We start from the raw sequence: 25,915 nt of genomic DNA on the forward strand, positions 1-25,915 counted from the left end.
GCACAGTGGAAAGGTTGACTCCAACACAGGTGGTGAATCAATACCGCATGGGGCTGAAAAACCCTTTCTCCAGCACCCCCGTTCCTCTAGGAAACTTCCCTAGTCCCTGAAGCAGGGGTTGTTGCAGGAGCTTTACAGACCTACTGTGTGGGAATTACAAGTATCACTACGCTATGTCAGTACTGCAGCCGAGGGCATACTCAGTAGCCAGAGTAGCAAAGGTGCAGACGTGGATTGCACCACAAGCAACCCAACCCACTGAGCCTGCTGGAGATAGATCTACTGTTACTGGTATATGAACTTGCTGGTTCATTGCAGCTTGCACATCTTCACTGGGCCATAGGCACGACCAGAAAACCTACATCAGGCCCCACATCTGACCAGCACAGGTTCAAGGATGGTCCCTTAGTGCACTGACACTAGGGGATAAGGCAAGCAGAGCAAAGGGCCAGTGCTCCCAATGGACCGACAATTATTCCAGGTACCTAAAAACCAGTAGCTAGGCACAACATATATGCAAACCCTCCCTCCTCCACCACATTGCCCTACATAAAAATATCTGGAGATGACTCTAGTCCTGCTCAGACTGACAGAAGCAGCTGCCATAGCAGAGCTTTTAATCCTAAAGCAGAGCCTGTTGTCACTGGCAGGAGATCTTATTGTGTGGGACAGGCAATCCTAGACCTTAATTAAATAGGTCGCTCTCCCTGCAAAGCCAGACGGACTAGACTGGAGTCAGATGAAGCAAGTTGCTTAAACCAGGGACCACCTGGCTGTAACTTCATCTAGGTGACAGCAGATGCTTTTGAGACCCTCTCTGAAAGGTTGAAACCCTGAGCAAGCTCCCAGAGGTGAAGTGAGGATTTATAAACAGCAAGAAATCAGAGATGCTCTGTTCTGGGAAGGAATTCATTCCTTCACCTTTCAGAGTCAGAAAGTTTGTGGCCTTTGACCTGACCAAAGACACAGTAGATCATGCTGGTTCAGGATTGATTTTTAAGGGAGCTGGTGGCTCCTCCTCTGTCTCCACTGCACACAGCGTAGCAGGGGGTGCTTTGAACCAGACCCTGCTAGTAGCTCCTAATACCGAGCACCTCATTTTTCTTTCTCACGCTTGCCCTCACACTATCTCTGTGAGACAAGGCTCATTACTTTCTCCATACCAGAAAAGAGCAGCTGTGTTGACTACAAACATTTCCCCTAGCCACAACCCAGCTGCTTGCCTCTGTAGCACCCCGCTGCTGTGCCAAGATGTGACCTGCCGTGAGTGCTCTTGACCCTGTGCAAATATACAGAAAGGCAGCACGCTGCTGGTACGCTTTGCTTTCTGCATGGAGCCAGCTTGACTGCATATGCCAGAAGAGACTGCAGCACCCTACTGCTGAAGCCCTGAGCTGGATGATGGGGATGGAGGAGGAGGAGGGAATGAGAGCCCCAGAGCTCACTGTGGGGTATAACAACCCCTCTGACTAGGTCCAGGCAGAGAAATGCACAATTCCAAAGAGTCACCTAGTCCACTGTGAACCCGGGTGTCAGGTCAAAGCTTTGCACTCAGAAACTCTTTTCAGGCTCCAACCATTTCTGATTAACCCTTGGGCAGCCTTACTCACAATGTGACCCTCTCCCCCACTTCAGTAAAATTACAAAAAAAAAAAAAAATTACAGCAAAAATTTAAAAATTACAATAAAAAAATTACAGGCTCCCCAGGGAGGTAGTCACAGCGCCAAGCATAATGATATTCAAGAAGCACTTGGACGAGGCCCTCAGACACATGGTGTGAATTTTGCAGTTGTCCTGTGCAGGGACAGGAGATGGGCTTGATGATCCTTGCGGGTCCCTTCCAGCTCAGGACATTCTATGATTCTATGAAAATCAGGTCGCTTGTACCTCCCTGTGGTACCAGGATGAGGAGGGAGCAACAGGCAGAGGTAGGTGCCTTGCTGCTCTGTGTCTGTCTCAAGTTCCCTCATGGGACACCCATTTATGTTTGCATACACAGTGCAGTATGCACTGCGGAGACACCCCCAAAAAACTGCAAAATGGTACGGAGACTGAAGGTTGGGTCTTAAGAGCATACGCTGCCACCACAACCTTCCTCCTGGGCTAAGCAGCCCTGCTTTCCCTTGCCTGCAGGGACCAACACACTGTGCTGCTGCTGGGACCTGAGGCCACTTGCACGTGTTACCTCCCCGTAAATAAGCAAAGGGCCTTCCCTCACCACATCCCCCCTGTGCAGCAGTGGCCATGGCCTTTAATCAGGGAGCATTTCTCTCAGCTCCAGCTGAGTCTAGGCTGCCATTTCGTGTTGTGACGTCCAGTAATCAGGTCATGACCCCGTGGTGACATCTGAGTGCCCCAAGTCCCCTGGCTCAGACAGATGCCATGTGCTGCTCAAGTCATGGACTGGCACCACAGGTTGGGGTGCAGCCAGGTATACAAAACACTTTTCCACTTTCTCCATCTCTCCCACTTCTCACTAGAGTGCCTATTAAGCCAGGAGCAAACACGTGACACTGGTGCAGGAATTTTTATTTTCCAAGAAGCACATACTTTACTTCCCAGTGCAACAGAACTTTGGACGCGTAGCGGCAGCTGCCAGAAACCTACAGACCGCAGGGAGTACTGCTCTTTATAGCTTTGCTAACATAAGTTTAGCAACTAATGCAAGTTTCCAAGCTGGCAGACCCTGGAGACTGACTGGCTGCATTCACCCCCACAAAGCAAGGTAATACTGTGCTGGAAGCTGTCCACAGTAACCTGCTCAGAGTCTCACCTGTGGAAGGAATGGGACATTGTGCCTCTGCTTCCCAGCCTGACATCTCTCTCATACCATTTGAGTCTTCCCTTCACCCTCTCATTCACCACACTTCTCAACGCTCCCCTTGTTCCTCCACATCCCTCCATCTCTGACCATGCCATTCCCCTCTCGGATGAGATTGGGTTTTGGGGAGCGGAAAAGAAAAAGAGCATAGGGATAGGCAGAAGCTCACAGATAACCCTTTACATTATTTTTCCTAAGAAAGCAGATTATTTCTTTTGTATACATGAAGCCAGGAAACAACGGTTTATCACAGATATTACTCTGAGTGCCTCTATGCTGTCTGGAGTGACTCTTGGCCTCTCATCAAAGCTTTCCCACACATCTTGGATTGCCAATTGTGAGATCTCCAAAACAGTGCTGGGGAAGCTACTCTAAGATGCATAGCCAGGCCTCCATCATGGTGTCCCTTGGTGCGTACGTGCTAACCCTGGAAACCGAACTCCTTGTACTTGCTGGCCATATCATTTCGGAACAGCTCCAGGGCCTTCTTCATCGCAGCCTGGGAATCAGCCCCAAAGTCTGCAGAGTGTTTTTCAGCAATGACCTTGATAATGACTTCAGAAATGAACTGTGAGGAAGGAAAGAGAGAGAGAGAAACAGAAGGGACAGTCAAGGTTTATTTTCAGAAAAGCCAGTCTAAGAAATAGGTTGCAGAGCCTGGAAATATCTCAGAGCTAATTCAGTAGCCCTTCCCACAGTCTCTGGAGAGACAGTGAGGTCTAGCTTGCAAGGAGCCTGGGCTGGGCAGAAGAACTGGGCTCTATTCCTAGCTCTGATGCTGATCCGCTTCATGACCTTGAGTAGATCATGACCCTGAATAGATCACGACCCTTCCCACTCTTTGTCTGCCTTGTCCATTAAGGCTGAAAATTTATGCCCTGTGTTTGTACAACACTTAGTTTTGTGGGTCTTGGTCTCCAATGGATCCCCCAGGGCTTACTCTAAAATTGTACATCCCTTGTGTCCAGCCACTGACAGTTCTTATGTAATGTAGTTTCCCAGGCATGCAGAGGCTGCATGGACTGGTTTATTATAGTCCAGGGTTGCTTAGACTGCATGTGGTGTTTGGAACGGGAAATCTAAGCTTAGATATTCACATACCATTTGCATACCACGAGCCCTTTCTGTGCTTCCGCCTCCCTGTACACAGGGACCTCAGACTTGAGGGAGAGCTCACTGAATTCCAACTAGCCATCAGTAAATAAAAATGCAACTCTCACTTAGCTGTCCTGCACACATTCACTACACATCAGACACCAAGATTCCCTGCCCTTTTCCATACCTCCAGATATTTAACAGGGATTTTGTGCTTGGTCGCATGGGTTTGAGCCAGGGGCTTCAGCTCTGACTCATGATTACCCTTCTGCTTCAGGATTTTGCCCAGTTGAGTAAGGACGGTAACTCCATGTTTCTTCAGATCTTCAGAGGCCTTCATCTGATCAGGGGTCTTCAGGCCTTTGAACCTTTCAAAACGATCCAAGGTCTCAGGGTGGTCCCGAAAAAGTCTGTGGGCAAAAGTGGAGGGACTTGTGAGACTCGAGAGAGCTATCATCCAGACCAGAGCTGAGGTCCAGCTGCTCCAGGTGTGTATGGAATGTATGGACAGGCAAAGGTGTGATCACCTGCTTCCCTCCCCAAAGAAAGCTCTTATCTAGTCCCTGCTAGTAGAGACTACTTTAACCGGGGAACTCTGACAGTTTAGGTCCTTTCCAAATTACTACCATTCACCATCACTCCTTTTAGCATGTATATAAGCCAGGGAAGCATCTGGCTCTACTCTGAATCTGGTTTAAGTGTTTTTTGTCCTTCCTCTTGTAGGTCGTTCCACAATCTGATGACACCGTGTACAGTTTCCTTTCTGTTTATTTTGTACAGGCTGCTTTTTAACATTAAAAAATGATGAAAAGCCTCTTGTCTTCAGAGAGCAGAAGCTCCTGATGCACCACCGTTTGAGTATTGTATCTACTTTAATCCCATCCTGTTACACATATCCTAACATGATCACCACTGTCTTTTTCCACTCCCTCTGACTGTGAGAGACACTGCCCTAACCATGTCCAACTAGAGCGACAGAGCAAGTGTCCATATTTTTTATATAGCTCTGCTAGCTTTTTGGTACCAGTCCCCTGGGTTATGTCAACTGTATTAAGATAAAGAGCCAATGCTGGTCGTGGTACTGAGAGGTGAGTTCTTGCATTCATCTGAAAGAAAAAGAAAACCAGACAAAACCACCTGTCTTCATTGACTTACTATTGCTGAAGAGGCAACCTGTAGACTACCAGGACCCTCTTCCCAGCCCATATCTGCACTGAACAGGAAGGGAGAGTACTGGAGGCTTCTCATCCCCCACCCCCCCAAAAAGAAAAAAAAAAGCAACCCCGACCTCATGTCTCTCATGTCTAGGTCTCAGATGTTCTTGAACGTCAGCTGGATGGGAAAGCTTACTGTGCCCCCACTCTTTGATTGCAGTCACAGAGGAATTTGATTCCTGCCTTTTCTTCCCACTCCCCCAGGCTCAGCCCAGCTGCCAGCGGTGTGGTTCCTCCATCAGGAACTGTGGCACCTCAGAGAGTCCTTGGAAGGAAGTGGGTAACAAGAGCGTGGGGCCTTCAGGCATGCTGGTGCAATGCCATGCAGTGCTATACATAGCCACTCTGCTCCCAGAATGGAAATGAAAACAAGAAGGTGGAAAGTTGGCTAAAAGACAGGCTAGTGTTGTCCCCTCCTGCTTCATCCCTGCTGCATTTCCTAGGAGACAGGATGCAGACGCCACTGGCAACAAAACCAGTAGGAAATTTCACTCTTTTCCGTGCCAGAATCCTAGAGTCAAGGTGAAAAGGGGATACTGCCTCTCCCGATTATTAGAAGCAGTCTAATAACTAGGTGTTGAAAGGCATCAGCTCCCTTGCACAAGTTTATTTTCAGGTATTACACCTTCTAATGGACATAATCCAACTAGCTGAAGCACCAGTGAAAGCAATGCCCGTCTTTACAGACAGGGCCCTACAGCTCACATCCATGAAGGGGCTCACCCGTTACCTGCAGCAGTACCCAGCGTTCCAGCCCAGGACTTCAGCCTCCTCCTCGGTACAGCAGTTGCACACTTACTCTGCCCTTGGGATGGGTGCTGGTGCTGGGGCTACTGGGGCTCGCATCCTGTCTAGAACTGGACATTCCTCCTAAGTATGTTGCCATGAGGGCCAGGCTCTCCACTGTATGATGTAAGTATAGGTTAAACTGCACTAACAAATACCTCAAGCATATGGAAAACAGAAGCTGTTCTGCAGCAAAAACATTCTGTAAATGAATGTCCAGTCTTTGCTGGCATTTAATTTCAAAGGTCTCCAAAGGATTTCTGTACTCTACCAGGTGCTGAGCACACCACCATTGGACTTTGCTTTTTTCCTATATCTCTCCATTACATAGGTTGTACCCCACCCAGAGAGATGAAAAAACCTTGCACCCTAAAATGAGATGGAGGTATTTCTAAAAAATCTCCCTCTATCGTGTCTAGCTATGGCTGAATCCTGTCTGCCAAGGAATGATATACCCCCAAGACTCTTGAAAATTATTCTGAGTAATTTTTTGCTTCCTTCAGAAAACTTCCAGTTGAATCAGTGTTTTCTAAACACATTCCCAGGATATGATAGCTACCTAACAAATATTTAACAATGCACACTTAGACACTCAGGGAGATCTGCTGGGCTTCCCCTGCCTCTCTCCTCCCTTAGAAACCCCTTGAAGGAAAAAGAAACAACCTGGGCTGGTTGGGGAGCACAAAGTCACAAGGAAGTGGGGTGTCATCTATTTAAAGCCCTATGATACCTGTAAGAAAAATGGTGTTACCTTTTCCATTGGAAACTGCTTTAACTGTCCTGTGGCAGTTCCAGAGCCAAAGTAGCCACCTCGGAGGGATGGACTGTGGGGAGGGCTCAGGTCCCTGCTACCCCTCCAGCATGCTACCCCCCCAGCTGCCCCCATCCCTCCCTCCACTTCAGATAGCAGCAGAACTGGGCCATGATAAAGAAGATAAATAAAACAGTCCTTTGCTTTGGCTCATCTTTGAAAAAGCTTTGAATGGACAGTGGATTTGCTCTATGGTGTGAGCTCATTCCTTTAGCCATGCTTAAGCTAGAAAACCCCCCAAGCGAGTGCCACACCTCCACTGCTTTCCACAGCATCCGTACCCTTCCAGCGCACTGCACTGAGCACTGGCTGAGGGGAAGATCCAGAGAGTCTCCTCAAAGTCTCCATCCCTGCTGGTCTTTAAGGACAGGCTAGGATCCAATGCCCACCCAATGTTGTATCCCACTCTGCAGTGCCTTCCAGGTTGCATTTCTGTGACTTGCTGCCGGTGCCCGGGGTGTTCCCCTCTCAGGGGGCTAGGACCACAAGGACAGTATGGGGGCGGGAGTCCTCTCAGGGCAAGACCTCGCAAGTGCTCCCACTCTGACCCGAGAATAATGGAGGAGGGAAGCAGGGGGAAGGATGTGCTGTGTTTCATACCCAGACCTCAAATTCATCATCAGGAAGTGGACAAGTGTTACCACCCAGATTTCTAGCCAAAAAGCAAGATGGGCAGGGCTCTGCCAGGTGAGACTAAGCTGGGGAGAGGGAAAAACTCAGGTAATTCATAGTTAATTTTACTGAAGTCAGAGATTCTGAGAAAATTGTCACAGAGGAGATTTTCTTCTCCTCTCTTTCTCTGCATGCTGCAGAGCATCTGAAGGCCCAGGACACACAATTCACTCCGGCATTTCTCACCGCAGTGCTTGGGCAACAAGGATCCAAAGCAGAGCTTTGCCAACAGGTTGGGCAGAAGGAGTGACAAAGTCCACTATCTTTTGAAAGCAGCAGTGGCTCACTCCTGCACCCACAGACAGACAGAGAGACAGAAGCACAGCCACTTTACACGGTGAGTAGTTTTTACCCCAGAAACCATAGCAATGGCAAAACCACCACCCTACAACAACGAAAACAGCCAGTTGAAATAAACACTGCCAAACACAAGCTCCCATAGTAAATATACATCTTCCTTGGTCTCTCAGCTTTACTCTTAGGACCAAAGCTTCTTGCCTACCTCATTAAAACTTCATGCCCATGGCCAGGGAGGTCAGACTCCACCTTCCCCCAGATAGTCAGGACCCGCTGCCATTCCTGATCGCTGAGCCCCATGGTTCACTGAAGGCAGGTCCCAACTGCTCCCTGCAGCCGTTTGCCTTTCCCCAAAGGGTAGCTGGAGAGCTCACCCGCAGGATTTATAGCCCCTGCTCACAAACCTACACCTGTCAATCGTCAGCTGGATGTCTTGCCCTCATTCAGGCTTGTCTAACCTAATCAGCCTCCCTATTTTTTTCTAGGAAGCTATTTTGGGTCAGGTGCTATTGTGGATGCCACTGATGGCATCATTTCTGTTTTTTCATATTGGACTGGCACATGTCCCACTCTAGACAGAAAGGGCACTGCCAAAACACAGTGCCAGAAGCCTGTCCTGGGTTCCCAAGGACCCAGAGACAGTGTCAAGCTGTATGGCAGGAGACTCCTGAAGGGCACTGCCATCTGCAAGGCCACCCTGCCTCCCTCTCCCCTGGCCTGCTGAAGGCAAGCAGAAGAGACCAGGATGGCTGGTAGCATCAGCTCCATTGCTCCAAAAGCCCTTCCTCTCCCACGCTGAGCTCACTCTCCTTTGCCCCTGGGGTAATGCATTACATTTACTAAGAGAAGAGCACAGGGTTAGAAGACACATGACCTCAAGAGCTAACCATATCCAACACCCAACATAATCCAGGCATCTCCCCAGCCTCACAGGAGAGAGGAAGAGAATGAAAACTATATAGGAGCCAGTTACCCCGCACCTGCATGCCAGGGTCCTCTGCCTGCCTCTCCGGGGAATGCTCAGGATTAACTGCTGGCTGAGCCTGGATAGCAGAGCCAACAGATGTACAGCTGAGCCAGAAGGGTAATTTGCAGCAGGCCAGAGACACAAGGACACAGCAGGGCTTCACTCAGCATGCACCCAGACAGGGGTTAAGGTCTCTGGCTACTTCTGTCAAGCCAAATATCAATGTTGGGAAGAAAAGCCACCAGGCTGACAAGCAACATGGGTATGCTTTGGGACACCTCCCAGCCTCTCTCCTCCAGCCCCATCAGGACTGATAATGGCCTGGCACACCAACGGGGTGATTAATCCCTTCCAGGGTGTGACTGCAGTCAAAGTACAGCCCGATAACAAAGCCCAGCTAGTGCTGCTGTCCAGAAGCATGCACCTACCTCTGGACATTTCCGAAGGGGCACACACTGCGGACCTTGGCAGGCAAGAAACGTCAACTGAGAGCTGAAGGGACCTGCCTTGGTGCTCAGGAAAACTGCATGCAAGCCCACGGGCCCTACCAGAGTGCTGCAGGACCTGATGTGCATGGCTGCCTCTGCACCCGTCTGCTCTCTGCGACGTGGGAACAGTCGCCCTGCTCCAGCCTTGCAAGGGGAGACAAGTGCCCACGAACAAGGGTAAACAGGCAGTGAGAAGGGCTGAGGCACGGAGCCTCACGCCCTTCAGAAACACACAGGTTTAAGGGGAATAGTTTGGGTAAGAAGGATGGCAAAAGCCAAATGGAGGTGCCAGCTGGTGTCCAAGCCTAGAGGAAAGAGAATTTTGGCTGTTAAATGTTGCAAGCCTCTGTGAGCCAAGTCAACCTATGACCCTTTAATCCTCCCCTTCTCTCTCCTCTATGCACCAGTTCATTTTACATACGAAAACCTACATCCTTAACACTTCAAGATTTCATCCTGATTTACTTGTGCAAACACCAGGCCACCAGCAATTAGCCAAACAAAGCTAAATGGATGGAAGAGAGCATAGGACACTTCTAGCTCATTCCTCATGTTGTTTTCCACAGCACAGGGCCGAGACAGGAGCGATCACATACCTGCAGGCTCACTCCCCAAGTACTTACAGCAGTAAACAAGCATTTGCACCATCCCAGGTTTGACCTTGGGTAGGATCCTGAGTACTGACCTTGCTGTTTTACATGCATTTCAGACACAACAGAAATGTGCTCCTGGTACACAAGAGGCTGCTGCTTATGCACCGAGCTCTGTCATATTCTCTAAGCTGAAACTACTCAGTTGCTGTAATTACTTCATTTGAAGTTGGTCACCTCTCTGTTCTCTGAGCTTTCCCTAGGGCTGTGAAGCCAACAGTCTCGGTATGGACATTAATGTTAAACGGTCAGAAGACTTAAAAAGAGCATGGGATTGCTTATCACTTTTTTTTACAAGTAGTAATGAAATGAAATCATAAGCTCTTCTCCCTAGAGCTTAAAATAAGTACCCTACAGAAATACTAAAAGCTTTATAGCGCACCAGACCACGCCTCAACCTGCAGCTGTGAAAGGGACATAACATTTTAGTATCTACAGGCCTCTCCTCTCCCCCATGGAGCAAAATCTATCACTTGCATGATCCTCTCGATAAACGCAGACTACAGAGAGCCAACATATCGGCCCCCCGATTTAAAAAAGCACCGGGTGATTGAATAACCTATCTCAACCAGCGCTGGACACACCATCGCCGCGCTGCCGTGCCTGCACCCACACGTAGGGTGCTCTCGCCAAACGAGCATAAAACGTGCCGTTAATATTTCTGGCCGCGTTTTGGGGTGCATCGCGGGCGTGATGCGGGTGCTGTTGCAAAGCGGGTGCCCGCCTGGGGGCTCCCCCTGCCCGGGCTGGAGGCGCCGCAGCAGCCCGGCTCCGTCGGCCAGGGCTTGCTACCATCTAGTGGCCACGGGCGACAGAGCCACGGGGACTGGAGGCCACGTCCAAGCCCCTACCCGGGATTTGCAGGGTCGGGGAGGTGGTCGACACATAGCCCTGAAATTTCGGAGGCAGGAGAGTGACCCCAGGACGCGGAGGGCTGCGGCATCCCAGCGCCGGCAGCACCGCAGGGCTCTTGCTGTGCTTGGGTGGCGGGTGGCAGAACTTTTGTAAATTTGCAGCACGGGATGTTGAGAAGGTCTGTTTTCTTCGGAAGGGGCCCGTGTAGGGGCGGCAGGGCCCTGGCATGGCCAGGTGGCTTTGCCCCCAGCCTTGCAGCAGATCGCTGGCATGGGCAGGGTGCTGCTCCTTCCCCCCAGCCTTGACCACTGGAAAGGGACAAGGTGGTGGAACTGGGGCAGAGGAAGATCCCGTGGGACAGCAGCAGAGCCACAACCAAGCCTCTGGGTACTGCTGAGGAGGTAGACTGTCCTAGGCATTGCATGGTGCTGGTGTCTACCTAAAAACGTCACCAAAAAGTGCTTAGGAGAGGTCCCCCCATCTAATAGGGACAGCAGGCATGGGAAGACCGGTTTCTGCTGAAACGGTGGATGCAATCTCACCTCTGCCTAGCTCCTCCCTCAGTGGATGGCAAGCCTTTCTACAGGCATTAATGAATTTAGACCATGCCACAATCCCGTAAATGGAAAAGCCACTTGTTTTCCCCATTTATGAGGAAACAACAAAGTTCTATGACTTGTTTGAACCCACAGACAGCACCAGTGAAAGAGCAAGGACTGGCTCTTGGGTATGGTTTTAGAAACACCAGCTGTTTGGTAGTTATTAATACGGGGCGCAACAGCCTTGGCAGAGCTGGGAGGAACGGTAGGAATCACACACCAGCCACAGGGAGGGACCAGATCCAAGTCTGTTTGGCCACATTCAAGATTTTTTTTTTTTTGGGTATTGCTGTCGTGAAGAGACAAATTCAGCCTGGGCCTGTAAAATGAACATCAGAAAGCCCATCATTGCCTCGGCAGTTAATATAGCAAATCGCCAATGATTTCTAGCACCGCCTTCTCTGCAGCCACACCTGCTCAAGTAGGGAAATGTGTACCCAAGAGAGAGGCACTAGCAGAAATCATAGACATTATTTTCATTTGAAGTAAGTCTGTGAAATAAACTTTGCAGCAAGGAGGAGAGTTGCTCCCCAAATCAGTCCATTTTCCTCAAAAACCAACCCAAACCATCTTGTGTGCCTACACAGAGAGCAGATTTTTTTTTTTTTTTGCCAAATATGTTTTTTTTCCTTTCAGTGAGGCTTTTCCCCCACAATACAATTTCAGAAAACCCCTGCGAGCAGCAGAGGGTCCTGCGGCCAGGAGTGGCAGCGGCCCCAGCTCTGCCATGACCCTGGGCTGTATAAAGCGTGGCGTGACGTAAGCGTGGTACACACCGCTGCGCCGGGGGGCGGTCGGGGGGGGGGGGGGCTGGCCCTCCGAAAAAGCCAGGAATATTATATAACTCCAGCTTATATAATTACCCATTGCATAATGCCAGGGAAAAGGCCTGTAACGCGGCTGTGGTTTCTATGGCATTTTGCTGATACACGGCTGCTTCTGAGAGATTCATCTGCACTTTTTGTTTTAGGAGCCTGAAGCTCAGTCCGTGCACACAGGCAGGTGAGACCCCACTGCTCCCAGCAGTGTTAGCTGGAGAGGTAAGAGCAATAGTAACAGGATCTTATAGCCATAGAAAGGCAAAAGCATTGGGTTTTCTGCAGCTGTGCCATTGACTTCAGTATTCAGAGGATCAGAAGGCTCGGATAAGAGCACCATATGAAGCTGCATGCATTGCATGGCCTCCACCACTTGTAGGAAACAAGGTGGAGTCTAACTGGTGGTGGCGGTGGCCAAATCCCTTCCAGGCACACTCCTCTCTTCCCCTTGCTCTTAAACACTATTCTTAGCAGTGCCTCTAGGCAGGACTCCTGCACACTGATGGATTTCAGCAGCTGAGAGGTGACCCAAGCCGCTTGCTTAAAAGGAAGAGGAACGATTAAGAGGAGATTTTGGCATCAGGACAAGATTTGGGCTGTGGGTTTGCAGAGCTGTGCTATGTACTTATCAGTTTCTTGGCATGGATTCTTGCAGGGGTTGGGCCCTGTACCATAAAGTCAGAGGTAGCTTTACCTTTGCATCAATGCTCACAGAGTCCAGCCTTTGGTGACTATCAGACAGGCAACTATATGATTCAGTCGTTTTCTTTCTCCAGAAGGTGCCCAGGATAACGCAGGCATGACCCACAGCTCCCATGCAATCATCTAGGCGTTGCATAGTGTACGTGACACTGCACAGCACCTGGACAAAACATTTATCTGGGCTAAGCAGGACACTTCTTGTAAGCCAGTACTTGGATTCAGTGGGAGAACATGCAGGAAAGCAACAGGGCAGTCTGGGACCAGAATATTTAGGCTCCAACACAGAAGCTGAGGCTGTCTGTCTCTGAGGCTGCATGAGCTCTCTCTGGGGATGCAAACCTCCTCTGAAGGGCTGGGAAATGAGAGCACAAAAGGACTGAGGGTTTCTGTGGGAAACTGTGAGTGCAGTTAAAGGAAGGAGGATTATGATTAGAAAACAACAGGCAGATGTTAAAGCCTTGCCTTTCCCAAGAGCAAAGGGAGGAAATTATTTTCTGGAGGTAAGAACGCAGATTGTACCAGCAAGACCCTGAAGCTCTCTAGGGGTCAGTGGGAAGATGTGAAGGAACTGTGGCATACAGCAGTCCCTTTAGGTGGATTAAACTTCGTAACACCATAATGGCACAGAGGGATTTGTGTGCTAATAATAAAATAATAAAGCAAGTGGGGAATTCCTCTCTCATCCCTCACTACCAACAAAATACCTTAGCTAGAGCCTGCTGAGGGACAAATGGGAAAAGCAAGGGCCACAAAAACACACATGGGGGAAAAAAAAAAAAAGAAGTCAAGCAATCAGCATGCACACAGTATCGTGTGTCTGCCTGACACCCTGAACTCTGTAGCTCAGAGCTATGCATAGGAAGCTGCAAGAGAGGTGCTTGCAGCATGGCCAAGGCTGGGAGTTCGTGATCAGGTTAGACGAAATCCAGGCAGCTGGAGGGGGTGGCTGTTCCCACAGCATGCCTTATACCTGACAGGGTCCTCATCCGCCTCCTCACAGAGCCTTGGGAGTATGGGTGCCAGGGCACCCTGCAAGGTGCAAGAGTGCAGGGTGCGCTTTGGGCATGGCTGAGTGCTGCAGGAGATGGGTTCATGCACCCACAAAGGCAGCAGCAATTGCAGCATGGCCAAGACCAGAGCAAGAGCAGCATCGGAAGTGATGAAGCTGAGCCACCACGCAAACAAGCACCCTTTCTGCAGCCCACCCTTCCTTGGGACACACGTACACACATGCCCAGAGTCGCAGGGAGCTGGCTGTGTCTGGCTGCTGGTTAAACTCTCTCGACAATGAAAACGTCTTCACACCTGGGCTGGTCCTTGAGGAAGAAGAATTAACCAGGCCACAATGCAGAGCTCCGCTGTGGGCTTTCAGGCTACCAAAAAGGGGTGGTAGAGTCCGTCACTGCTTAATAAAAATGGGTGATACAGCTGCAAAATTGCCTTGCCCAATCCCAGTGATACCAGCAAGGTACCAGCACTTAATACAAGGCTGTGTATGTTTTTAAAGTGGATTTGGAGGCAATGCCAGTAAAGCATTCCCCACCCCATGATGCTTGTGCAGCTCTTTATGAGGGCTTGAAATGACTGGATCAAGGAACTGGTCTGGGTTTAAAGTTTGGTGAGTTTATTTCAAAGACAGATCAGTTCTGTGGTCTGGTTTGTCACATAGCTGGACCAGCACATTCTGGCAGGGTGGAAAGGGAAGGCAGAGCTGCTTATGTAGGCATCATTTGTAAAAGAAACACCCATCAAGCCGTCCTCCAAAACCCCAGGCAGCACTGTCTAGCCAGTGGCACAGCACATGCAAATTGGGGTTTCCCTTTGCCTGAGTTTCGTGCGGTAAAAGGCGAGGAAACAGACACACTTTTTTATTCCCTTTGCCTGCAAAACAGCTTCTCATCCGCAAAGCACGGAGCTTGTGCAAGATAAGAGCCCGTGGGGAAGCCAAGATCTACCCCTTGTTTGTATTGATGTTTACACTTGCCTTTTAATGAGCTCCAACAGGTTCTCGCTTCCAGCTGCAGTTGTCCCTTTTCAAAGTTCACGGTCTCATTTTGCATTATTGTTCCAACACCAAGCTTTCCCTTAGGGACGAGTGGGACAACGCGCTTTTTTTCTCTTCTGAGAAGCAGGACCAATTTAAGCAGTCCCTAATCCAGTAGTGCTTTCTGAGCTCCGCCGGTCTTATGGGGAATGCCTGCAGGGAAACTGATCCCTCTGCAAAAAATACTTGGCAAAAAATAAATGTTTTCTTCAAGCGGATCAACACAGGGTGGCAGTGAGCGCCTGGCTGCCCAAGCAGAGCATTTACCACTGAATTTGGGTAGGGGTGTCTGTTCTGCATCTCTTCCCTGTTATTGTCATTCCTGCAATTTCACCTAATTTTCATTGCTGGCATGCAATCAGATCTTCTGACTTGTCCACTTTAGGGTCCTGCTGGCAAGACAACCACAGTGGTGGGGCTTGACACTGGCTGCAAGATACTTGCCCAAAAAACAAGTACTGGAAGATCCCACCTACGCTGCAAATCCTGGTCCTGTAATTGCTTTGGTAGTGGTACAAGTGCAGCACAGCATCCCTGCCAAATGCTCAGCCTGGCTAGCCCTATCGGCTGTTTGGGGTCTAGGGCTGCAGATATGGATGTGCCAGGGTGGGCACCTTTGGAAAGCTCACCTGTAAGCATCTTGCATACACAGGATCCATGGACAGCCAGAAGCTCATCTAGCCACTTGCCCCAACAGCATCCAGAGTCAGATGCCCGGGAAAAGTATAAGAAGCAGGAACAGTCCTACTCTGTCACAGCAACTTGAGGCTGTGAGGACTTCCCAAGGTTATGTTTGCATGCTTGTGTTTAACAGCCTTAGGCAGAATTCTGTATGAGTTCATAATCTTTTAATCCTCTTACACATGCTCCCCAAAACATATTTCAGACATGGCTGCAGCCTTACTAGGTCAAACTGTTAAAAACAACCTGCTGACTTGGTGACTCTGCAAAAGATGAACCAATGCGCAAAGCCAAAAATATGCTAATCACTTTCTAACCATTCACAAACGGCTGCAAGGCATGCCCATTCAAAAACAAAAAAAACCACAACAAAAATGAAGCTCCATTGCCCTCAAAGATCTCTGTACTGCGCAGGGTTCCCAGCTCTGGTGCCTTTTTAACTGTCAGTTCCCCAGACACCATGTTTTTATTTTTTTGATCCTCCTCCTTCTGCGAAGCGCTCCAGTGCTGGTGGCTCAGCTGGTGGGATCCAGCTGGTCTGTGGCAGCATCTGCCTGGACATCGCCTGCGGTCCTTTTATTTCCTTTCCCATCAGCTGCAGCAGAGATCTCACTGCACGTGGTGGCTCCCTGCTCTAAGCAAATCCGTGCTCCTTCCTCTGGGTTTCAGCATTAATTTTCTTTCTATCTATGCGTTTACAGCAAGGGCCAAATTACAGTGGATTTATAATCCTCCTGAGCAAAAGGGCAGTGTTTATCTGCTGCTTTTGCAGACCTGCAGCTCGTAAAGCTGAGTGAGGTGTGTTGTCTCGCGCAGCAGGACAAGCTCGGCCTCATCTGTTGATTGGGGCAGGGAAAGTCCAAATCATAAAAAATCAGGCAAGGGACAATGCTGGGAGCACAGGTCAAACAGTCAGGAGAAGAAATGTGACTGCAGGTAGACCAGAAAAAACAGGTAGCCCTTTTGCAGGGGAAAATATATTGAAATATATTTGAAATACCCAGGTATTTCAAAAGCCTCACTCATTGAGCATTAACCAGGGCTGAAAGGGAGTCTTTGGGGTCAGGGGGAGAGCTCAGATGGAAATTCAGGTGGAAACATGGGCAAGTGATTTTGGTTTTTTTTTGGGGGGGGAACAACCCCCCAGAAAACAAAACAAAACAAAACCAAAACAAAACAAAACAAAGACTGACCTGAGCAACGTAAGAGGAGAGCAGGAAAGCAAAGCCCTGGCCAGTCTGACCCATGAGGAGTGAGCATGGGAAGTCATTGATTCAATATCTGCTCCCTTTTCAGGATGATGGGTTCTGCTTTCCGGTGTTTTGCCTTATGGACTGACACTTGCCCCGCGTCTGCTGACCGACGAGCCCGACGCCAGGGCACTCCAGGTGCCGGCTCCGCAGATCAGCCCTCTCTCTTGGCCTAGTTCACAGGGATATTTAATACAGGAGTTATTATGAACCATCACATCCAACCATCTCATTACAGTTTACGACAAAACCACCAGAGTTGCAAGGCTGCTAGCGGCACCGGCAGCTACCAGACACTACACAAAATGCAGAGGAATGTCCACAAGAGGGAGAGGTGGTGCCGGTCTCGACGGTGATTTTGTGCAAACGGCACTTTGCTCCCCGGCAATTGTAAGAGAGCCGGTCCCCTTGCTTCGCTTCCCCCAGCAGAAATGTTTCCTTCTCCTGATGATTCCCTTTTCCATGTTATTTTCTTTCCTCCTCCTTCTCCAGCCAAATGGTATTTCATCTTATTTTTGTGGGGTATGCCAAAAGGCCACGCCGTACAAGCTCTAGACACGGTGCCATCAGAAAGGCACTGTGATTAAGATGGTTTCTCTGCTCTTGCTGCTGCTCTGCTCCCCTTTCCTCCCACTTTAATTGTGCCGTGCTGGAAGGGTACCCCCCCACACACCTGCCCCATCACAGGCATCCCCTCCTTTCACCCAACCCATCACTGGGCGGTGGCACCCTACATCGGCCCCTCTGGGGAGCCCCGTTAGCCTCCATGGGCACACATACAAAATTCTGGTCATTCCTGCTGGGTTCTGCGCTCAGCCTCGACACCCCAGGCCTAAAACAGATTCCACTGGGACATGGGATATTTTCCAAGAACAGTTGGTGGCTACCAGCACAGAGAGCCTGGAGGTCTCTGAGCTTCTGCAGGACAAAGCTTGCTGTGAGGAAGCACCTGAAGGCACTGGTGATGTGGAAATGACACAGGATGGGCTGGACCAGGAGAGGTGAAGCCAACAGACCCAATGGCCAAAAGAAGTTCCTGCGTATGCACAGATTTTTCTTTGTGGGTGAAGGCCTGTGTGTGGAGCCACATCCGAAGAGGGTGGGAGGGATGAGTTTGGCTAGTGATTTAGCAGGAACTGTAATGAAGGTCATATCATTCCTAGGGCAGTTTCTTAGCCTGAAGGCTTAGAGAAACATATCCAGAGATGCTCCATATGAACTGCATCACCAGGATCACCACAAAAACCCCAAGTGTGGTTCCCAGCACCTTGGCCACCCTCCGGGCACTGTTAGACTCCAGCTGCCAGGGCAAGCCTTGCTTGTGCCCAGCTGGCTGCGGCATGGTGCAGCAGCAGCCAGTGGTGTTTCGGCAAGCACGCAGGAGAAAATCAGCTCTCCAAGGGAAAGGAACAAAGCAGGGCAGCTGCTGGCAGAGAGGCGATGCCAAACGGGGCTGCTGGCTCCCTCTGGGGAGAGGGATTTCCAGCCTGAGGAACAAAGCTATGGATGCTTCCTCTGAAGCACATTGTGCCTGCTGGTATTAACATTTCAGGCATTACGTACAAAACTGCCCAGGAAAAAAGTACAGACGTGAGCATATGAGCTCCTAAGTCTGACCACTGGCCAAAGAGCTCAACACAGCAGTAAATGTGGTCCATAGCTCAGCGGGGGGCACTGGGCAGGCAGGGCAAAGAGAGCTCTATCATGTCCAAAGCAAGAAGATTTATCAACACGCCTGCAGGACCTGTCTTGCAGGACATCCACACCGTTGTGAAAGATGCTGCACATTGCGGGGGGGGGAAGCAAATCTCTAGAAAACACTGCTGGAGGAGCGAGAGATGCCAGCTTTATTGTAAGCCAAAGCCTTAATTGCTCTGCTCCAAATTATAAGTCTAGGACTGGGAGAGGTCATGCACCCAGCTAGCCTTTTAGAGCAGCTTGTCACCGTTGGGTGGGTGCAGAAATGCACAGCGTGAAGAACCAGCACCTAATCCCAGCTCCTGCAGTCGGTTGGAGCATCTCGTTCAGCGTTACCTGCTTGTATAAGGTAACCTGAGCAGATACAATAAGACAACAGTGTAAGCAGCGGCTTAGCAAATACAACTAACTACTGCAGGCAGCATATCTTAACTTGTCTTTAGGCATGCTGACAGGAAACAACATAACCAAAAGCCATCAGAGGTGAGAAAGTGAAGAAGAAAGAGAAGGGCCACCCCTTGGCAGGGGTGAGACAGCAAGGTTATTTACAAAACAGCCAGTGGATATAGGTCTTATTTATAGAGGATAAGAAAAAGAAAAGCCTGTACTGCTAATGCAAAGTTATCTTATGTTGAGTGGGATCATTTAATAATATACATTACTTCATACAGATTAAAACAGAAGTAATTAAAAGAAAGGTTGTGCTCTGAGGCAGAGTCCCCCTGGCACTAAGTCCAGGTCCACAGGGGAGCTCTCACTTGTAGACGCTCTCAAAATCAAATCCCCAAACTTCAGATCATTTTCCCTAGCAGCTTAGCTACTTGTTGTGTCCTTTGAAGTAACATTTTAAGTTTAAATTTAAATCTTTATCCTCCTTTCTTACCTTTAACTTCTCTCTAGTTTATTATCCACACAGCCATGAATATCATAATTCCCTGCCCTCGTTAACATGCAAACATCCCCCAATCTCTGTTACACCATTCTCCACTGGGCAGCATTTGAAATCCAGAGGCAACTCCCTGCGTGCACCGCCAAGGGCCGAGGTTCACTGCGGCAGGTTCCCACACTCCCGCCTGGGCAGGGCGAGGGACCCCCGGGTGTGCAGCGCCAGGCAGCGGGGAGGCAGCTGCGACGCTGGCTGGTGGTTCGCTCCCTGCCCTGATGCAGGACATGAAGGTTTGCATCCAGGAGTGTATGAAGGGTTAGAAGGAGACCTGCCTTGGGACCAGAGCCGAGAACAAGATACCTTATGAAACAGTTTCATCTGAAAACAAAATGAACCCTCTTGGACTCCCCGATGCAGCACACTGCCAGGGTCTCAAGAGGCTTTGGGCTTGCCAGGAACCTAAAAGAAATATTTTCAGCCTGAGTGAGGTTGACATCAAAATTTTATTTAGTTTTTCCCCCTATGAACTCACAGGTGAGCCAGAAACCGTGGTTTTGGCCATCTCAGGAGTGAACTTACAACGGCAGGAAATGCTTTTCAAGTGCCTCAGCGACGTATGAAATGCTCCTTCCTTTCCGTCTTTGCCCACATGTGCATGCATGGTTGGCCTCCCTTCCTCTCTGCAAGAGCATGACTTTAAGTACTCTTGCAGCAGGAAAACGTTAAACCATATTTGCCCCAGAACTCCATCATTTTCCATACCTGTGCCACAGAGATGCCTCCAGCACTGCCACAGCACACGGGGCTGCATCGCACCCACATCAGGGAGGACCCAGATGGCATCTTTGGGCCGGGGCATCGATGGTTCCACAGGGACAAGACCCCAGCTGGGGAGACAGCACTGAGGAGCCCGGCCACGTGGGGAAGGGCTGGGTTGAAGACCTTTCCCTCACTTCTACGCACAGAGCTGCAATAACCCCAGCATGTCCTGGCTTAGAAACTAATAAAGCAGATTTTCACAGTGATGAACCCAGGGGAAAAAAGAAACAGAGGGATGTTTTGTGAGGGCTAAACACTCACACCAGCTTTGCAGAAGCGTTTTGCTCTCTTAGCCTCATATTCCCATAACGCTTAGGCAGCCTAGTACTGACTCTTCGTTCATATGGGAGGTTTTTGTTGTTTGGGTTTTTTTTTTAATTTTAAACAAAACAATCTAATTATGGTATAAATATTTAGCTTGAAATGAGCAGACAGACATTCAAAACCATTTTCTGACATGACAGATGATCTGAAAGGAGCTACGCTGCAGGCATTGTATGCCGTTCAAACCCAATTTAAAAATACACGGCGTAGTAGCAAAAATAGACATGACCCTAAGCACAAACATCGCTACGCAGACAAATGTCTCCTGTAAAATGCCATCGGTGATTTGCATGGCAGCCGAACCCAGCGGCAGTGGAATAGCATCGCCCGCCTCTGTGGGTGCTGCCATGATAAGCCCATGCGAACACCATTGCAGTGACACACACGTTACCATGGCAGGGCTTGCCCAGCTGCTCCAGTTCTGGGACTCCAAACTGCGTGCCATCCTTTCCTGAAAACCTAAGGGAAATTCCTGTCCCCTTATGCATGTTACCTGACCTCCAACTCGTGGCGTGCAGGGAGATGCCCAAAACGACTCTTGTTACCTTTGCCATATCTAAACTATTGAGACATCCAAATGACAGGTGAGAGCCAGGTAGTGTGAGAGTAATAACCTTTTCACCCTTAAACACTAAGGAGCTCACGTCCAAGCATTCACACCCAGAAATGCTGAGGAGCAGGGAGATGCAGGAGCAGCAGCATCCCCTTAGAAGCTCCAGCTCCAAGCCCATAGGGCTTGAGATCGACCCACTCCAAAAGCTTCGGCTCAAACCCTGGTGCTCCTGAAGCAGCCCTGCGCTTGCAGCAGGAGAGGATGGAGGCACAACCCCAACACTGGTGAGAGGGGTTGGGAAACAGGAGTCCAAGGGCCACACACCACCCTCGCAGGGGAATACCTCCGCTGAGTGGCCAAAGCCTGTGCTGGGTCCCTACGGGAGTGAAGGGGCATGACCAGAAGTGTGTATGGCTCCACGTGGGAAATGCAGCTAAAGCATGACCTGGTGCAGTCTAGAGGTGAGAGGTACGAGAGGCCTCTGCACACCCACCTCACTATTCACACTCCATACGTGGCAGACCAGCGGGGCATTTATGGGGTTAGACACAGAAGCAAAACCCTAAAGGCAGCAGCTCTGGGATGGGAACACAAGAATGAGCAAATCACACAGTAGCAGTGAGTTGTTGTGTCCACATCCGGGGAAAGACATTAACTGAGCGTCGCAGCATCTCCACAAGGTCATCCTCACATCTAACTACCCACGCGTTTTGATATCAGAAGTATGTAAAATCACAGCAATGGCAGTGAAAACATGAACCTCAATCGCTCCTTGCAGAAATGTTCTCTAGAGCACAAATATTAATGAAGCTAACTTCAAGCATGAGGTACTAGCCCTGTTTTTCAGATGGAAGTAACAAGCAGGAGGTACCAAGTGGGCATGGGGCAGGAGAAGGCGATGCCTCCCCCCAGAGGACGCAGCCTGTGCCCCATTAGTCCTCCCACACCAGCCTCTAGCCTCCTCCTGTCAGCTGTCACCGAGGCAAATGGGGCCATCCCTGTTCTCCTGTGCCTCAGGTTTGGGATGAAACTTCACAGAGCCTCTTCCTCCTGATCCCTCCTGGAGGCCCCAGTGCTGGGGTGCCTCCCCAAGGCTACCCTGCTGCACTCACCAGGCTACACAGTCCCTGCATCCTTTTGGTCACCCCTTTGAGCTAATTTTTACCTTTAGGCCCATGCTCACAGCCCTTTCATCCTCCAGATTTCCCAACCAGGGGCTTGTTCTGTTTGCATGAAGCAGCTGTAACCAGACCACCAGCAGGCCAGGTCTGAGACTGGGTCCTGGGTTTGCTGCTTTTCACTGGTCAGTGACTCTTGCAAGGCCAGACAAGAGGAGAAGCCAGTCCAAAAGCCCAGTGTGACTGCAGGCCCTCAGTCATGCAGCACAGCTCTGGCTCTGGAAATGGCCTTCCTGCACACAGAGAGCCAGGAGATCCCTGGGCTATCAGACCCAGGTGCCTTACCATAGTTTTTGGAGGGGAGAGCTGATAACTCCAAGCTCTGGGGCCTATCCAAAGTGTTTGCAGAAGCACTAGTGAAAAAAAAGGTGTTAAAAAAAAAACAAAAGTAAAATGAAGAGGAATAATAACTGTTCTGGGTACAGGAATCCCAGAAACATCAAGGTCGTAACTGTCCTGGTAAGACACAGCTCTGGGTGCTCCGGGCACTGCTGACTCCTGCAGCCACAGCCAGGCAACCTGCATGAAGAGGCAGTTGAGAAGGGATGGTCTGTGTCCTGGGAGGCAGGCTAGACCTGGTTTTATTGGTCCTGGGTTACTTTTAATTTTCTGCACATGAACGGACTATTAAAACACGACTCAAAATCTGCCTTTCTGCTTTGGCTGCCTTGGATCATCCTGTCTGCTCCAGCCCCATCATTCCCGTTGGTCATTCCTTTGGGCACACTCACGGCACGCAGTTTCTCTGACTTAGACTATGAAATGACACTCTGAAAGCACTCCTGTTTTTCACAAACCCTGGGGTGAAATTGGGGCCAGAAACATTGCTGGGCATGAAGCTTAGCTCTGGGCATGTTAGGACTTTGTCCTGTGAGGATTGCTTGGCTGCCAGAGGGCAGAAGTGAAAGGTTTGGAAAGGATAACTCCTGCTCTGCAACACTGCAGGAGCCAAGGAGTCGGGCAGCATAGCAGAGCTCAGAGCTTGATCATTTGATCAGAGGCCTGATCATTTGCAGTACAGGAGAGAGAATCACCCATTGTCTCTTCTCTCCCTGGCAACTCTCACTGTATTTTGGGCACAGATGCTTAGACTCGGTGCTGGTGACTGATCTAGAAACACGTGGCCCCAGGGGAGTTATGTAGCTGCAGTTGTGGGGAGGGAATGGAGTGGATGCACATGGTGAGCAAAATCTCCAGGGTTTGCTCTAGGCAGGTACCATACCAGGATCCGGCTGTTCTTCAAGATGTGCTTCCCACAAGCCCAGGCGCACCATGGGCACGCAGCCCCTTGGCCAGGAGCTCGGCCTTGGCGGTACGCGTAAGGATGTTGGCACCCCGCCTCCTCTGTGCCTTCGGGGCTTCTCGGCTCTGAGAGCCCCCACTGAAGGCTCAAGGGGACACAAAGCTACACAGGGACACCGGAGAACAAAGTATCTCACATCTCCCCAAGAAGTCCCAAGTATAAACCCCCTGTGCATCTACCCAGCACCAAACAGGTCTGGGTGCTGCTGCCCTGCAGGGACAACCGGGCTTTTGGCTCTGCACCACAGCCGCTCAGGGCTTGTCCCCAGTGCCATCATCCACCAGCGGGGACAGGGATGCTCAGCCAAGGTGTTTCTCACAGGACCCTGTCATTTTTGTCAAGGCGTTTCATTTCTAGTGGAGAGGTTGGGTGAAAAACAGCCGCCAGAGACTTGCAAGAAGGATAAGAGCACACCAAAGATGGGCAAGGCTCCAGGGCAATCATTTATTTTTCTACAAGTGGTTTTATCACCCGCCTGGTGGGGAAGGGGGTTGGTTGCCTTTTTCCAACAGGAGAAACGGGAAGCTTTGCCACTCACCCCCAGCCACAACTCAGATGCTCCAAATACGTTTTCTTCCCTCAAAATGGAAAAACATTTAAACACCTGAGCAAAGAATGAAAGATGGTGAACAAAGCTCTCTGGTTGCTGAGCAGTGACCCACCACGGCCAAGAGAAATTATCCCCGGTTCCCTGCCGTGGCGCTGGGTCATACCTGGCTGCAAGTTACAGTGAGTTTTCCACAGGTGCCGGGATGTCCCACCTGAGGCAACACCCGGAGGGTCTGGCGTGGCCCTGAGCACCCCGGGCCATTGCTGGGAGCCTTCGCATGGTCACCACTCCCACAATCTGAGCAGCTCCAGCTAGGCGCAACTGATACGTACCCTGGACTGAAATTTGGTCTCAGCCTCCTCTTGTTTTTTGTTTTAAGGGCACCATCCTTCAGCAAAACACAACGTGCTTGCGAGCTTGAAGGTTCCAGCCTCAGCTGGAGCAAAACCAGGGGGTCTGGCATCCCGTCCCTGGGATTATTTATGATCCGCCGTGGTGTTAGTGCTGCCTTACAGCTGCCTCCTGCATGCTATTCCCCACAGGGACGACTGGAGCAAGCTCCCGTAGCTCTACATGCGGGATTTCTGCCCAGTTTCAGTGTGAGGATGCTGGCTGATGGTGAGGAAGCGTTTCACTGTGCCCCAAGGCTCTCTGATAACGTCAGGGACCGGCAACTCACTGGCATTCATGCTGCTCAGCAGAAAGGCCCCTGGTACTTACTCGTGCTCATGTTGACAGGTCCCGACTCAAGAGGTATTTAATGCAAGAGGTATTTAGTGCCACTAACAAGCCTGTGGGAAAGGCACATTTCACTCAGACCCACAGTTACTCCAGGTATTTGTTCCTTTCAAGTCAAAACTATTTGAGATCCCAGGGCTGAAGAGGTATTTTGCACAGCCACCCAGTGACCGGAATTGCTGAGCCAGGCTCTGCCTAGCCTCCCCCCCCAGAGCTAACAGCTCTCCCAACCACAGCAGGACCTGGATCTTAACCAGGGATGAGTCGGCTGCACCACAAGCTGACCTCTGTTGCTCCAGGGCTGAGTCTCACCCAGTTTGATCCTGGAGAGGGTGTTAGATTCATCTCTCCGGACCTCTGGTTGCACTGGCTCTCAGCTTGGTGGCAGCTGTGCTGTAGCATTAATGGCAAGTGAGGGTGGGTCAGATCCGCTCCTGCACCATGAACCCCATCTTTGGTCCATGGAGGAGAAATGAGTGTTATCCCAGGGTCACAGCCCTGCAGCCAGCTCAGCCCTCACCCCCAAGGCAAGCATGCAAACGCAGCGGCCACCAGCTTTTCCCCAACACTGAATTTTTCATTTACCCCCAAGTTTTTGTTCATTCCCCTACAACACAGGCATGGAGCCTCCTATGGCCTGCGCAAAGCTTTGCACAGGGTGGCATTGTTTTTCCTGTTTCCTTTCTCACCCCTCCAAGCTCCATAGCCCGGGGGACAGTGAAGCAAGCACCTCACCCTGATGCCTGCCCATGTTCATTCTGGGGTGAGCAAAAAAGCTCCCCCCAGCCTCCTGGGCTCAGGGCGCTGGCGTCTGTGGCTGCCCTTTGCTGGGGGAAGACCTGCTTCCATGCTCAGCGGAAGCGCGGGGACAGCCAGCAGCATCTCGCCCACACGAGCTGCACTCAGGCAGAAGCAGGAGCTATTTCTGGAGAGCAGCTTCTCTTGGAGCAGAGGCAGCAGAACCGGGGTGCACTGACCGAAAAAGAAAAGCCCTGGTGTTTTGAACGCAAAGCGAGGTTTCCCAGCCTCCCGCCGGGGAGGACAGACAACATCCTTGCAAAAATAAGAGAGGACAGGAGCGCTCGGCAGCAGGGGGGCTCCAGCTGAGCGCAATG

General features: G+C 50.4%; 1 protein-coding gene across 1 annotated transcript; it reads right to left on the reverse strand.

The window, feature by feature from the left end:
- Positions 1–2,505: 2,505 nt before the first annotated feature.
- Positions 2,506–8,274, reverse strand: MB (myoglobin). The gene is made up of 3 exons (XM_075075997.1): positions 7,903–8,274; positions 4,105–4,327; positions 2,506–3,390 (listed from the first exon to the last, which is right to left on the reverse strand). The coding sequence occupies exons 1-3, from the start codon at positions 7,995–7,997 to the stop codon at positions 3,244–3,246; spliced, it is 465 nt and encodes a 154-aa protein (XP_074932098.1). The 5' UTR covers positions 7,998–8,274; the 3' UTR covers positions 2,506–3,243.
- Between the last annotated feature and the right edge of the window lie 17,641 nt (positions 8,275–25,915).

This window comes from Phalacrocorax aristotelis, chromosome 1 (assembly GCF_949628215.1).
Source record: "Phalacrocorax aristotelis chromosome 1, bGulAri2.1, whole genome shotgun sequence".
NCBI lineage: Eukaryota > Metazoa > Chordata > Aves > Suliformes > Phalacrocoracidae > Phalacrocorax > Phalacrocorax aristotelis.

What these genes read in the sequence shown, in the direction of transcription:
- MB (XM_075075997.1), bottom strand. Translation starts at nt 7,997, where the DNA reads ATGGGGCTCAGCGATCAGGAATGGCAGCGGGTCCTGACTATCTGGGGG. An exon ending in GGGCATGAAGTTTTAATGAG is followed by an intron (nt 4,328 to 7,902) that starts GTAGGCAAGAAG and finishes TTTTGCCCACAG; the next exon opens with ACTTTTTCGGGACCACCCTG. An exon ending in TCCCTGTTAAATATCTGGAG is followed by an intron (nt 3,391 to 4,104) that starts GTATGGAAAAGG and finishes CCTTCCTCACAG; the next exon opens with TTCATTTCTGAAGTCATTAT.